At 36.7% G+C, this 16,077-nt stretch overlaps 2 protein-coding genes across 2 annotated transcripts in view; both read left to right on the forward strand.

Moving 5' to 3' along the window:
• crebrf (creb3 regulatory factor) overlaps positions 1–13,277 on the forward strand; it is a 52,519-nt gene extending 39,242 nt beyond the window's left edge. Inside the window, exons 11-12 of the transcript XR_009425761.1 lie at positions 7,892–7,984; positions 13,175–13,277. The gene's annotated coding sequence lies outside the window, so the exon portion shown is untranslated. The remainder of the gene's footprint in view (positions 1–7,891; positions 7,985–13,174) is intronic.
• Positions 7,819–14,913, forward strand: bnip1b (BCL2 interacting protein 1b). The gene is given in 4 exon segments (XM_059525699.1): positions 7,819–7,839; positions 7,892–7,984; positions 14,181–14,292; positions 14,295–14,913. Coding segments are annotated over 4 exon segments (312 nt in total). The 3' UTR covers positions 14,381–14,913.
• Positions 14,914–16,077: the final 1,164 nt, after the last annotated feature.

The raw sequence follows: 16,077 nt of genomic DNA on the forward strand, positions 1-16,077 counted from the left end.
AAAAAAAAAGCTTTCCCCCTCCCATTTGCTGCTAAACCGACCTCGTTTGAATGCTGCGGTGTGTACTTGACTTTTGCCATCTTGACCAGGGCAGTGTGACAGAGAGGTCTCGAGTGGAGACAGACATTCGTGTATTTCTCTTTGAGTAGTGAGATCTTCATTTGCCTTCGGTAGACATTTCCTATGGAAAATACAAATTCTATTTTGGATTTTTCTTCAGGTCGATGTACAGTGTTGACATTCTCTCTGGCCAGAGACAGGTATTGTTGTCATGGATTTTTTTAAAGTAATTTTTTACTTGCTGGGGGAAATCTGAGTTATATGAAAAAGTAGCTCAGCAGAAAAAAAAAAAAATATATATATATATTTAGAAACAGAAATATCGCTGTACTGTAAGGCAGTTCCATTTGCCATGGGGAATCAATTGGATTAATTTTTTTTTTTTGTCTTTAAGAACCCATCCATTCTTTAAAGACAGCAAAGCCATTTGTTATGGCGACAAAGACCGGCCTTTTTTGTGCCATCTACAGCTCAAAGCTTTGCAGAGTGGCAAAGCTGTAAAATAAGCTTGATGGCAAGTGACAATGAGCATACGGAGATGGGAATGCATGTTGTCCTTCTGTCGACGATCTGCTGTTTTGCGAGCGTTTGGTAGTTATCATAGTGTGCTGTCACAAGCTCTCGCATTCAACATGATGTTGTGAGCTATGCAGTTTAGTGTTTTAACCTGGGGACTCTGTGGCATTCAAACAGTTAAGGAAAAGAAAAAGCCAGTATTTTATCTTTCTTCCTTTTCTTTTTGCTTATTCTGTTTTTATATAAAGAAAGATATTTAAAGCACACATACATATATTCACACGCACACATTAGTATAAGTGTGTTTGTTTTGCTTCATAGTGTGATTCGATATTAACATTCACAATGGGCTGTCACATAAGAATTAATTATAATTACCAAAAACAATGATATATGCATCGAAAAATACCAGTTCACAAAAAGTAAATATAATTCATTGTTTATGCCGCATTTGATATATTTTGCAGTTATTTAGCAACATATTACTTTTTCAAAGGGAAATATTGTAGCTCTCTGTTTTTGAACAATTTGGGTGTTTTTTTTTTTAGCTTGCTTGTTTTTTTTTTTTTTTTTTTTTATCACCTATAACGTGAGATGCTGAAAATATCCTGAAAAAAAAGACTAGGCTAGCTATTACAACCATTCTTTGATTGATTGATTGTTTTAATTGTCTGCATTTTGTTGATGATTCAATAATTTTGGACCGAAGCTGCTAAATCATGTTGTAAAATAGTATAGAGTATCATTGTATCATTCCCTGTTACATTCAAGCTATGAGCAATGACTTTTATATTGTAAACGATTATTTATCGAGAGATGGATCTTATGCCACTATATTTATACCGCGGATTCATCAAACACAGTTCGATCTCAATGGATACTTTGAATCCTTCTAAAATGGCTACAGTATATACTCAAGAGCATTCAAACTAGCATTTACACCTTTCCTTTTTAATGGTTTGTGTAGATACGTGTTTGCTATATAAAAGAAAGATTACTCTTATTGGTGCACTATGCAGGTTTCACTCTGTAGAAAGACAGGATGATGCTTTAGATTACAGCACTTGTATTTTTTTAATAATTGAATCTGGAATTGTAAAAGTGGTTATCGATGGTAAACAACATGGTGAATAAGCTGACAAAGCATTTGATAAGCATTTCACGGAAGGCGGCCTGTCTTATTGTTGCTAAATAAACATGCTCTTTCCAATGTATTTAACCTATTGAATGTTTTTGGTTGTTTTTTTTTTGTTTTGTTTGTATGTTCAATTTCCTTTTATGCTGTTGTTTAATGGACCTTGATGATGAATAATTTTACCATTCTGTGCATTTTGTTACTCTGTATCTTGTGGTAATCGTTTCAACTTGTGTGTTCTTCAAAAGTAGAAAAGACCTTCAAGCTTTTTAGATGGGTTTAGCTGCAGAACATGCTTTCCAACATATCATGCATACCAGCTGTATGCTACACTCGATCCCTTTAGATATGATATTTGAAACCATGGATATGTTTGTATATACACATGACTATCGTGCATGCTAACCTTGCTAAATTGATATTCATGGAGCTTTTGCAACAGACATAAGAATGGTCTCACTGTCTTAATTCAAACCAATGAGCACAAGTGGGGAAAATAAATTTTGATACTTCGGTGTAAATCATCTCCATTGCACTCCAGCTCGGAGCTGAAAAGACCCACATTGCACTTGGTTTTACAGAATTTCTGATGTTATTTTTGAAATGATGCCTGCAAAATCAGGTGCCTTATTCAGACATGAAAACCCAAACTTAATCTATTGACATTTTCTACAGAAATGAGACTTTCCCCTTTATGCCAAGAATGAAATCACAAGTTTCCTCTGAAATTCTCTCTTATTCTTTTTTTTTTGTTTGGTTTTGTTTGTTTTTCTGCTGTGTCGAGCAGTAAGCTTGCTTCAGATGAGAAACTGTTGCTGCTTTGCCCTCATACAGTTTTTTCATTGAAAGATGAATGTAGTCTTCCTTCAGTGGAGTTCAATATGATTAAACGTAGACTGTGTCCAATATGTTTTGGTTGAGAGACTATCCAAAGAGTGCTGCAATCATAGACTCATTTTTTAAATGTTTATATCACATATATCACATATAAACCATGTTTATGTTCTTGGTTGGAATTGTGACTCTGCCTTTGTTTTGACCTTGGTAGAAGCAGGTAAATCCATTTGTACATGATACATTGTAACTTTTATATACGTTGGACATACGCAGTGGTGGATTCTGCCGAAGCCGTTATGAAGGAGAAAAAACTTTGGAAAGACAATGTCAAACCTTGTCAACATTGTGTCCTTTCACAATCGCTTAAGATTATTGTGCCTCCCGATTCTTCTGGTTCTACTGTTCCTCAGATCGCCGGCTATGACCTGGAGCAGAGTCACTCACCAACGAACTGAAATGGCCTTCAGCAGTTGTTCTCCAATGAACAGAATCAAGTTTTTTCCATGACACAAAAAGAGGTGCGCATTGCTCGGCCTAGATCGTCCTGAGATGGAATTTGGTCGGCAAGTCTTGGTGGACCAGCGAACCGCTAACGGACGTCCCTGTTCGCCCAGTCGGGATGCATTCCTTGCACTCAGTCACTCCCTCAGAGAAAAGTTGAGTCTTCTTTTGGTGGTTTCCGCTGTATGGCTCCCTTTTACAGCGATGGTGGTGGGGAAAGAAGCTCTTCGTTTTATTGGGTTCAAAAAAACTTGGACATTGGGTAGGAGTCCTGTCTCACCACCCATGGTGCTGAATTTCAAAATACGTACTTGAACACTCTCAGAGCTGTGACTTGGCATGCGCTGTCAGGTCCATGAACTCTTCTCCTTCCCCGATCTTACGCTAGAAACCGTTCCGAAATAAAGTTGCTCTTACGACATCTGCTCAAGCCACTGCAACACCTGTGCCAAGACCTGACCCCACACCGGGCGCTCATGTTGGACTTGGACCGAACCAGTGGTCAGGCGGGAAAAGGGCCGTGCTAATGTAGCGGTGATAGATTATTTTGATTGTCTGTTTGCTTGTTTGTTTATTTCATTTTCTATTGAGGAAGACATGGAGAGCTAGTAGGGTCACTCGGACTGTTGGACCCAGATCTCTTGCACTGAAGTGCACCGGACTCACTCCAATCACTATTCTGAATCCAACATTATCAAAAAGGTAGTCGAGGAACACTTTTTCTACACTGCAGTGATTTACATTCCCTTCTGACCTTTTGCCAAATTTCCATCGAGCGATTAAATTGACCTTCAACATTTTGGGTTTTTGAAAATGTAACCAGGGCCACGGAAACCTTTTTGTTTCGATTCTTTTTAGTTTCGAAAATGCATACAACATTCAATTTACAATGATTGTCAATTATTTGAAAAAAAAAAAAATCACAATACGTCAATTTGTGCTTCTAATGTTGTATGGTATTCTACTTGATAATTTAGCATGGGATTCCTAAGTAGTTCTTAAGTGTAAAATCTTTTCATTTTTTTTTTTTTGTATTTTTATTTTGTGGTTCTAGTCACAGTAGGAAGGCTGTATTTCATTGCTAAGTGCTCTGTCATAGATCTCTTGTTGATATTCTTAAGCAAAACTCTGCAGAAGTGTATCCTACTGAAACTAACAGTTACTTGATCCTATTAGCAATGTCTATATTTGTAGTTCACATATATGCCTGTTCAAAACAATATCTTGACAGTTGTTCTATTTATGTTTCAGTGTTGTGCTGGGTTTTGACATACATAGGACATTTTCTTTCACTGTTATTTATTTCTTTTCTTTTTTTCCTATGGCACAACTAGTTGGAAAACAGCTTGGTTTATCGAGCCTTATTAGTGTACAGATGTGAAGTAGGCTTAAAAGCAGTTGTGATTGATCTTCAAAATGTGTCTGTTTGTGTTATTGTGACTCTTATGATTTGATTTGATTTCTTTCTAGTATCCTTAATTATGTCACTGTATTGTATAAGCCAGGAGTTGGTACCACAATTCTGCTTGTAACCATGATAGTCTAATTCTGTTATTGATTTTACTATCAAAATAAACATTAGAAACTGCACCTCTTCATCTGTTGTGCTTTTTTACTAGATTACCTTAATAAATGTACATTTACATTTAGAAATTTAGCAGACACTTTAATCCAAAGCTTCTTACAAATGAGGACAATGGAAGCAATAAAAATCATCAAAAGAGCAATGATAGGCAAGTGCTATAACAAGTCTCAGTTAGCTTAATGCAGTACATGTAGCAAGGTTTTTTTAAATCATACAATAAAAAGAAAACCGATAGAAAAGAAAAAGAATAGAGCAAGCCAGTGTTAAAAAGGAGGGAACATTCAATTTAAAGTCAGTGAAAATGATTTTGAGCCTCTTTGAGATGGCACGATAAAGTGACGTTCACTTGCAGAACGCAAGAGCAAGGCCATTAGTGGTTTTGTAGGCAAACATCAATGCCTTGAATTTTATACAAACAGCTGTTAGTAGCCAGTGCAGATTTATAAACAGATTTGTGTGATGTGCATTCTTTTTGGTTCATAAAAAATGTATCTTGCTGCCATGTTTAGGATTTTCTGTAAAGGTTTAATAGAACTGGATGGAAGACCTGCCAGAGAGCATTGCAATAGTCCAGCCTGGACAGAACAAGAGCTTGAACAAGGAGTTGTGAAGCATGTTCCGAAAGAAATGCCCTGGTCTTCTTGATGTTGAATAATGCAAAATCTGCAGGACTGGTGGTCTGAGAAAGTCAGCTGATCATCAATTATAACTCAAAGGTTTCTGGCGGTTTTTGAAGGAGTTATGGTTGATGTGCATAAATGGAAGTTAAAATTGTAATGAAACGTTGCAGTTCTGTCTTGGCAAGGTTGAGTTGCGATGGTCCTTCATCCAGCAACAAAGGTCTATTAGACAAGCTGAGATGCAAGCAGCTACCGTCGTATCATCAGGATGGAATGAGAGGTAGAGTTGAGTGTCATCAGCATAGCAGTGATATGAAAAGCCATGTTTCTGAATGACAGAACCTAATGATGCCATGTAGACAGAGAAGAGAAGTGGTCCAAGAACTGAGCCCTGAGGCACCCAAGTAGTTAGATGTTAGAGTGTGATCCTGAGATGCCCTTTGACAATAGGGTTGACAGGAGGATCTGGTGGTTAACCAGAATTGAAGATTTGGAATCCGCTCTTGCCCATCTTAGGGCTTCAACAACAGAGCAAGGCTTTCTCGGTTGAATTTCCACTTCTGAAACCAGACTAGTTGCTGTCAAGGAAGTTGTTCTGTGTGAGAAAGGCAGAGACTTGGTTGAAAACAGCTCATTCAATTGTTTTTGCAATGAAAGGAAGAAGGTAAACCAGTCTGTAGTTCTCTGAAAGAGATGGGTTAAAGGTGGCTTTCTTAAGTAGTGGGGTTATGTGATCCTGTCTAAATGTTGAGGGGAAAACACCAGTGTGGAGGGATGTGTTAATGATTTGAGCGAGTGCAGGTACAATTGCAGGAGAAATGGCTTGAATGAGATGAGATGGAATAGGATCAAGCGGACAAGTTGTAGGATGATTAGAAAGGATGAGTCTGAAAATGTGAACGAGTGTATGCTTGCTGGTAAGATGTGGTTGACAGATTGTGGTGTGGAGAATTTTGAACTGATGGTTTTAATTTTATTAATGAAGAATATAGCAAGGTTTTCAGCGTTTATAGCTGCTGAAGGAAGGAGAGGAGGAGGACAAAGGAGGGAGGAAAATGTTTTAAAGACCATGCAAGAGTTAGACAAATACGCTAATACTCAGAGAAGGTAAAGGAATACATTTCCAGTCATTAGAGATAAGCAGAGCAGTACCTCCACCTCTTCCAGCCAGATGGGGAGTTTGGGGAAATGAGAAATTATTGGAGAGTGCTGCAGGAGTAACAGTGTCCTCTGGTTTGATCCACGTCTCTGTCAGGACCATGAGGTTTAGTCTTGAATGACTAGTGATAGATGTAATGAAGCATTTTCACTAGACTATTGAACCCCAATTTACTTCTTAACTCAGAGTCACATACATTTAAATTGTGCAGGCAGTAGGTTTGCTCGCATGCGTCACAAATGACATTTGCTCAGTGACCCAGCTACCTCATTCTGTTCCTCCTCTCTTCTCTTCCTCCAATTCTTTCTCTCTTCCTCACTCTTCTCGGTTCTTGGATGCCTATAGCGTTTCTGGCAACAGTCATGCATTTCTAAGTCAAAATGAAACCACAAACTTTCCACTATTATTCTGTCAATAGTTGTGAGGTTATGTTCTTTCCTTCACAGTACTGTTAAAATGTCGAGAAGTTGTTTGACTTATTTTTAGTGCAAATTCATTCCATATATACATATATGAATAGAATTCTATTTCTTCCGTCATCAGTGTCACATGATATGATTTGGTGCTATAAGAAAATGTTCTTATTATCTATCTATCTATCTATCTATCTATCTATCTATCTATCTATCTATCTATCTATCTATCTATCTATCTATCTATCTATCTATCTATCTATCTATCTATCTATCTATCTATCTATCTATCTATCTATCTACTGTTTCTATCTATCTATCTATCTATCTATCTATCTATCTATCTATCTATCTGTCTGTCTGTCATGTTAACGTTTATTTAGGCTATTTATTTTTTTCATTTGGATAATATCCATTATAATAATGGTATAATTAACTAATAACTGGATTACCCACCTTTTGTGGATATTTATTTGTAAATCTATAAATATTTAATGATTTTTAAAATGTAAAAAATACTTTTATGTTGTTATCAAAATTTCGTGGTGAACATTTACTGGACTGAAGCGACTTGTTTTGTGGAAACCATAATACATTTTGTTTAGGATTCTTAAAAGTTATATAAGAACACTATATGGGAACTTTTGCATAATAATAAAAAAAAGTATTTCTGTCACTCTTGATTAATTGAATCAATCATATATCATTACGCATTCTTAGGAAAAGTTGTAAAGCAGTATAATACACTGTTTTGCCCAGAACACTTTTGCAGGGCGCATCAAAAAGTTCTGAAAATGCACTGAAGTTTGGACCTTCTGACCTATCTTATAACAACAAACATGGCATCCTCCTCTGATGTGCTTATCCCAATATGTGGAGATTATCAAATATGATCTGGAAATCAAAGCTCTTTTTCAGGTAGACTTCATTCTTTACATTAATGTATCTGCTTTCTGTTAGGTTTGTAGTTATAGTAATATAAAGCTGTGGCCATGACTTTCGTGTCTGTGTCAGTCAGCATGAATTGGAAAAAATGCTTTCTTGTTTCTTTTGTTTTTGTGTCAGGACATAAGAGAATGCTGTGGGCCACAGGCAGTGCTTCTGGATCTGAACTGTACAGTGAAGGAAAAGTTCAATCAGTTAAGACTTAGGATTCAGGTACATTCGTCATTTCATGTAACCATATAGATTAAAAATCTACTTTCTGTCAAAACGGCTGCCAGTACTGTAAACATATAATAATAATAATAATAATAATAATAATAATAATAGTATGGAATCAAATTCAACATCTAAGATGCTTCCAGAATGCATGGCATTTTGCTCTTATTGATTGATTGATTTTTGAAAGTGTGTAAAGCAAAGTTACTATGACTTTCTTGCTGTTCAATATGGTTAAACTAGTAAAAAAAACTAGTAATTTTTTTTTGTGATGGACAGTTGAATAATATCTATCATAATGGTTAAATAATTATAATCTGATTATTGACATTTTATTGGCATTTATCTTAATCTATTAATAAATAAATCTTATAAGGTAGAAAGAACTTTTATGTTGTCTTCAATATGTCATGGTGAAACTTTACTGGACTAAAGCAGCTTAGTTTTACTAATTATCCATGCATATTTTTAGATAAATAATATTAAAATGTATCAGATATGATTCAAAATGCTTATTTATAGGAGTCAAGTCAAGTCACCTTTATTTATATAGCGCTTTAAACAAAATACATTGCGTCAAAGCAACTGAACAACATTCATTAGGAAAACAGTGTGTCAATAATGCAAAATGATAGTTAAAGGCAGTTCATCATTGAATTCAGTGATGTCATCTCTGTTCAGTTAAATAGTGTCTGTGCATTTATTTGCAATTAAGTCAACGATATCGCTGTAGATGAAGTGACCCCCAACTAAGCAAGCCAGAGGTGACAGCGGCAAGGAACCGAAACTCCATCGGTGACAGAATGGAGAAAAAAAACCTTGGGAGAAACCAGGTTTAGTTGGGGGGCCAGTTCTCCTCTGACCAGACAAAACCAGTAGTTCAATTCCAGGCTGCAGCAAAGTCAGATTGTGCAGAAGAATCATCTGTTTCCTGTGGTCTTGTCCTGGTGGTCCTCTGAGACAAGGTCTTTACAGGGGATCTGTATCTGGGGCTCTAGTTGTCCTGGTCTCGGCTGTCTTTCAGGGCAGTAGAGGTCCTTTCTAGGTGCTGATCCACCATCTGGTCTGGATACGTACTGACTGCAGTGACCCTCTGATCTGGATACAGACTGGATCTGGTGGCTAAGGTGACCTCGGAATAAGAGAGAAACAGACAAATATTAGCGTAGATGCCATTCTTCTAAGGATGTAGCAAGTACATAGTGTGTTATGGGAAGTGTTTCCGGTTCCGGTTAACCTAATTAATGCAGCCTAAAAATCCTTTAACGGATTTGGATATTAAAAGCATATTAGTATGTTATGTGTAAGCCAGGTTAAAGAGATGGGTCTTTAATCTAGATTTAAACTGCAAGAGTGTGTCTGCCTCCCGAACAATGTTAGGTAGATTATTCCAGAGTTTAGGCGCCAAATAGGAAAAGGATCTGCCACCCGCAGTTGATTTTGATATTCTAGGTATTATCAAATTGCCTGAGTTTTGAGAACGTAGCGGACGGAGAGGATTATAATGTAAAAGGAGCTCATTCAAATACTGAGGTGCAAAACCATTCAGGGCTTTATAAGTAATAAGCAATATTTTAAAATCTATATGATTTGATAGGGAGCCAGTGCAGTGTTGACAGGACCGGGCTAATATGGTCATACTTCCTGGTTCTAGTAAGAACTCTTGCTGCTGCATTTTGGACTAGCTGTAGTTTGTTTACTAAGCGTGCAGAACAACCACCCAATAAAGCATTACAATAATCTAACCTTGGGGTCATAAATGCATGGATTAATATTTCTGCCTTTGACATTGAGAGCATAGGCCATAATTTAGATATATTTTTGAGATGGAAAAATGCAGTTTTACAAATGCTAAAAACGTGGCTTTCTAAGGAAAGATTGCGATCAAATAGCACACCTAGGTTCCTAACTGATGACGAAGAATTGACAGAGCAACCATCAAGTCTTAGACAGTGTTCTAGGTTATTACAAGCAGAGTTTTTAGGTCCTATAATTAACACCTCTGTTTTTTCAGAATTTAGCAGTAAGAAATTACTCGTCATCCAGTTTTTTATATCGACTATGCATTCCATTAGTTTTTCAAATTGGTGTGTTTCACCAGGCCGCGAAGAAATATAGAGCTGAGTATCATCAGCATAACAGTGAAAGCTAACACCATGTTTCCTGATGATATCTCCCAAGGCTAACATATAAAGCGTGAAGAGTAGCGGCCCTAGTTCTGAGCCTTGAGGTACTCCATACTGCACTTGTGATCGATATGATACATCTTCATTCACTGCTACGAACTGATGGCGGTCATATAAGTACGATTTAAACCATGCTAATTCACTTCCATTGATGCCAACAAAGTGTTCAAGTCTATGCAAAAGAATGTTGTGGTCAATTGTGTCAAACGCAGCACTAAGATCCAATAAAACTAATAGAAAGATACACCCACGATCAGATGATAAGAGCAGATCATTTGTAACTCTAAGGAGAGCAGTCTCAGTACTATGATACGGTCTAAATCCTGACTGGAAACCTTACATATACCATTTTTCTCTAAGAAGGAATATAATTGTGAGGATACCACCTTTTCTAGTATCTTGGACAGAAAAGGGAGATTCGAGATTGGTCTATAATTAACTAGTTCTTTGGGGTCAAGTTGTGGTTTTTTGATGAGAGGCTTAATAACAGCCAGTTTGAAGGTTTTGGGGACATATCCTAATGACAATGAGGAATTAATAATAGTCAGAAGAGGATCTATGACTTCTGGAAGCACCTCTTTTAGGAGCTTAGATGGTATAGGGTCTAACATACATGTTGTTGGTTTAGATGATTTAACAAGTTTATACAATTCTTCTTCTCCTGTAGTAGAGAATGAGTGGAACTGTTCCTCAGGGGGTCTATAGTGCACTGTCTGATGTGATACTGTAGCTGACGGCTGAATGGTTGCAATTTTATCTCTAATAGTATCAATTTTAGAAGTAAAATAGTTCATAAAGTCATTACTGCTGTGGTGTTGGGAAATGTCAACACTTGTTGAGGCTTTATTTTTCATTAATTTAGCCACTGTATTGAATAAATACCTGGGGTGTTGTTTGTTTTCTTCTAAAAGAGAAAAAAAGTAATCAGATCTAGCAGTTTTTAATGCTTTTCTGTAGGATAGGTTACTTTCCCACCAAGCAATACGAAATACCTCTAGTTTTGTTTTCCTCCAGCTGCGCTCCATTTTTCCGGCTGCTCTCTTTAGGGTGCGAGTATGCTCATTATACCATGGTGTCAAACTGTTTTCCTTAACCTTCCTTAAGCGTAAAGGAGCAACTGTATTTAAAGTGCTAGAAAAGAGAGAGTCCATAGTTTCTGTTACATCATCAAGTTGTTCTGAGGTTTTGGATATGCTAAGGAATTTGGATACATCAGGAAGATAACTTAAAAAGCAGTCTTTTGTGGTAGAAGAGATGGTTCTTCCATACTTGTAACAAGAAGTAAAATTTACAATTTTGGCTATATGAAGTTTGCACAAAACTAAATAATGATCTGAGATATCATCACTTGGCTGCATAATTTCAACACTATCAACATCAATTCCATGTGACAGTATTAAATCTAGAGTATGATTTTGACAATGAGTAGGTCCTGAAACGTGTTGTCTAACCCCAATAGAGTTCAGAATGTCTATAAATGCTGATCCCAAATGCATCTTTTTCATTATCAACATGGATATTAAAATCACCAACTATTAAAACTTTATCTGCAGCCAGAACTAACTTGGATGCAAAATCACCAAACTCTTTAATAAAGTCTGTATGGTGCCCTGGTGGCCTGTATACAGTAGCCAGTACAAACATAACAGGGGATTTATCATTAACATTTGTTTCTCTGGATAATGTTATATGAAGCACCATTACTTCAAATGAGTTATACTTGAAGCCTGCCCTCTGAGAAATCCTGAAAACGTTGTTATAAATTGAAGCAACACCTCCCCCTTTGCCTTTTAGACGCGGCTCATGTTTATAACAGTAATCTTGGGGGGTGGACTCATTTAAAATAATGTAATCATCAGGTTTTAGCCAGGTTTCTGTCAAACAGAGTACATCTATATTATGATCAGTGATCATATTATTTACAAAAAGTGTTTTCGTAGAAAGGGATCTGATATTCAATAAGCCAAGCTTTATCATTTGTTTATCCATATTGCAGCTGTTTTTTATTTGTTGAACCTCAATTAAATTGTTAATCTTAACTTGGTTTGGACGTTTTTTTGTATTTTTTAGTTCGGGGAACAGACACAGTCTCTATAGTGTGATATCTAGGTGAAAGAGTCTCTATGTGCTGAGAATTAACTGACCTCTAAGACGGGAGGCAGCTAGCAGACGGTCGGTTTAGCCAGTCTGTCTGCTTCATGACCTGGGCCCCAGTTAGTCAAGTATAAACTCTAAGATTATTTGCCATATTTCTAGAGAGAAGAGTGGCGCCACCCCAGGAGGGATGAATACCATCTCTTTTCAACAGGTCAGGTCTGCCCCAAAAGCTCGTCCAATTGTCTATGAAACCTATGTTATTCTGTGGGCACCACTTAGACATCCAGCCATTGAGTGATGACAATCTGCTATGCATCTCGTCACCACGGTAAGCAGGGAGGGGACCAGAGCATATTACAGTGTCTGACATCGTGCTTGTAAGTTCACATACCTCTTTAATGTTTAATATTTTTAGTGATCTCCGACTGGCGAAGTCGAACATCATTAGTGCCGGAATGAATAACAATCTTACTGTATTTACGTTTAGCATTAGCCAGCACTTTTAAATTTGCCAAGATGTCAAGGTGCTCTGGCTCCCGGTAAACATTTGACTATGGTGGCTGGTGTCTCTATATTCACGTTCCGGAGGAGGAATATTTATTTGTACATTAGTCATCATTGTATTTCATTGCATTATATGTTTACCCTACAATTAAAACTAAAGAGCTTTGATCATAAATCTAAGCATATATCTTAATAAAACATTATTCTGAGATATAGAGTGACAACAGTTATTTATTTGTCTTTTATGTAAGTAGTCCGTCATCTCATTGATTTACATTGCAAGCTGTCAGAATTTCTTCTTACTATTTGGCCATAGAAATAAATAATCATAACGTCTGCACCAAACTGCGTATTTTGCTCTACTTGGACTTGAAAAATTGAGTTGTTTTTTCCTCCACAGTTGTGAGTTTCATATTCTCTTATATCACACTACGGCAGCCATCGGAAGCAGATGTTAAGGTCAGAAAAACTGTTTTTACTGTCTAATCATCTTTCTGTTTGTGTGCTGAATTACAGTATTATCCATACTCCTGTGTTTCAGTAAGCAGACGGCGTGCAGGTCATTGACATCCTGGAGAAGGACGAACTGCTTCTTGTGACTCTGTTAGACAAAGGTAAATCATGCTGCTTTACAGCTGCTGATCTGATCAGCCAGTCACAATCAAATCCAAACGTTTCTATGATTTTTGAAGGCAAAAAAAGCTCCCACTTTATTTAAAAAAAACACAGGCCCTCCCAGGATCAACGTTCCCCACCCCTGCCTTACACCTTAACCCATCTTTAAATCTACCCTTAACACCAAATCTGTCCCTAACCTCACTGCAATACAATATGAACACATTGATACAAGTATATAGTAGTAAAGGCCACCTAATATAAGTGAGACCACATTTATGTGGTATTTAAATGGATTTTATTCACTTCTAAATGCATCTTGTTGTGTTTGTTGCTCCGGGTGTGTGTTCACAGTGTGTGTGTGTGTTCACTGCTCTGTGTGTGTGCACTTCGGATGGGTTAAATGCAGAGCACGAATTCTGAGTATGGGTCACCATACTTGGCTGAATGTCACGTCACTTTCACTTTCATGACTGGTTTCGTCCTCCAGGGTCACATCTAATTTTTTTCATGAACTAATTTGGGGAAAAACAGCTTGTGAAAGTACTTAAACCTGCAGTTGAAGGAAAAAGAATCTGTGAATTTTTATGATGCAAATCTGGTCTGGTTTGAATATAAATGATTATTTCGATATATTCAGGTTGAAGATCTTAACATTTGATTTAAAGAAACAACCTTGGAAACATGAACATGGAACACGGCTTCTGAACATCTAACCTCATGTCTATGACATTTCTACAATCTCGTTATGAATATTGCAAGTTTATGTTCTTCACTTGCTCTGATTCCAGCTGCGTGCGTCCTCAAGGACTGTGCAAGAGACGAATGAAGAGTTTAAGGCCATGACGGGAACCATTCACTCGGGGCGAAAACTAATCCTGAAATATAATCGGCGTGAACTGACCGAAAACTGCTGATCTTTTTAGCTCCTGCTCTGTTTCTGGCTACAGTGCTCTACATCCTGAAAAAGAGACTCTTCCCCTTCATTTAGTGGAAAAGAGAACTGTGTCAACTTAACACTGCTTTCCATAAATCATACTGATACAACCTGAATGAGACACAGTTCTCGGAGCCAATAGTTCTTTCCAAACGAGGGGTTTGTCATCATTTCACCACCCTAAAGATGATGACAAGAGGATCATGTGACACTGAAGACTACAGTAGTGATGCTGAAAATTCAGCTTTGATCACAGGAATAAATTACATTTTAAAATGCATTATAACGAAACTGTATTTGTGATCAGATAAGTTCAACCTTAATTGGTGAGTTTAAGAGACTAGGAATAATTCTAAATTGTGATTTTCCCAAACTTTTGCTGCAGTCTCTCTAATTGATTGCTATTCTAGTCATTTCCTGAGCTGAAAACACCTGATTTGACTTGACTACAGGAACCACTAGGGGGTGTACTGTCTCTTTTACTGTAAGAAATGTCTGGTTGGGTCTTCAAAAGTAGGCGACTTTATGAAGAACAGATCATTTTTGTCCCTTATTCATTTACAAAACCATTTAAAAGTTAATGATTTTTTATTTTAAAAAAAAAGTCTCACCAAGGCTGGATTTATTTGAAAAGTGATGCTGAAAATTAAGTTTTGCAGCATAGGAACAGACTACATTTTAAAATATATTCAAATATAAAACATTTTAATTATCCAGCTCCAGTTCCAAAAATGATGTAAATGCAAATTTGGTTTAGAAATGCAGTCACATGTATCTCTTTAGGCCCTGTATCTTGTGGGATATTAATTACACCGAGCTTTTCTTCTGTTGCAGTCCAGCTCTTTACTCTTAAGTTTTGCTATGATACAGCAGTATGTGGAAATGATCGTGTGTGTGTGTGTTGCACAAAACAAACATTGTGGTCTTGGCGCACTTTGTTTCTGATGGTGAAAAGTTACCCAAGTGGCAGGTGTGCTATTTTCTTTTATTGCATTACAGTTTCTTTATAACCTTTCAGAAGCTGTGATGATTTATGCATGTTTTGAATCCACAAAGGCCAAAAATTCGATACAAGGTTAATTTATTGTGGAATACATTTGATTACTTTGATACAGATCCAAAAAAATAAAATAAAATAACTAAAATAAAATAAAAAATAAATAGTACAAGCATTTATATAAAATGACTAACCAGCACTCTATAGTGGCTGAAATGAGCCTGACCTGAAAATCAAAAAGATACACTTCATGCATAAATTTGAAGAAATTAATTTAAATTAAAAATAACAATAATGTCAAATATTTACAAGAAACACACTAAAACATAGAAGAGTGAGTCTAGGCATTGACCAGTTTGCCTTGTGAAACTATGGGACACATTCTAACATATAGAATGTTTTATGCAATATATTATACAGTATTTCAGTACAGGTGCATGTTACAGAGATGAGGTAGGTCCAAAACTAATGATCTGCATATTCTGTCATACTTGAAAATGTTTGTGTATATAACTGCAATCTATTAAGAAAGGTATAGTTTTATTTTTTGAATCACGTACGAAAAATTCTTAGCAAGAAAATATGAAATTTGATATTACATATTAGATATGTCACGTTGCAACACTGCAGTGGACACACCTGAGTGTACTGCATGAAGCACGTGGTATATAAGAGCTTATATCTGCTGCTGAGGCTCTACCTGTGCTCAAAACAATCCAAAGATGTGGATCCATATTTCACCCCAAAACAAGAG

Source organism: Carassius carassius, chromosome 36, assembly GCF_963082965.1.
Source record: "Carassius carassius chromosome 36, fCarCar2.1, whole genome shotgun sequence".
NCBI classification, from domain to species: domain Eukaryota; kingdom Metazoa; phylum Chordata; class Actinopteri; order Cypriniformes; family Cyprinidae; genus Carassius; species Carassius carassius.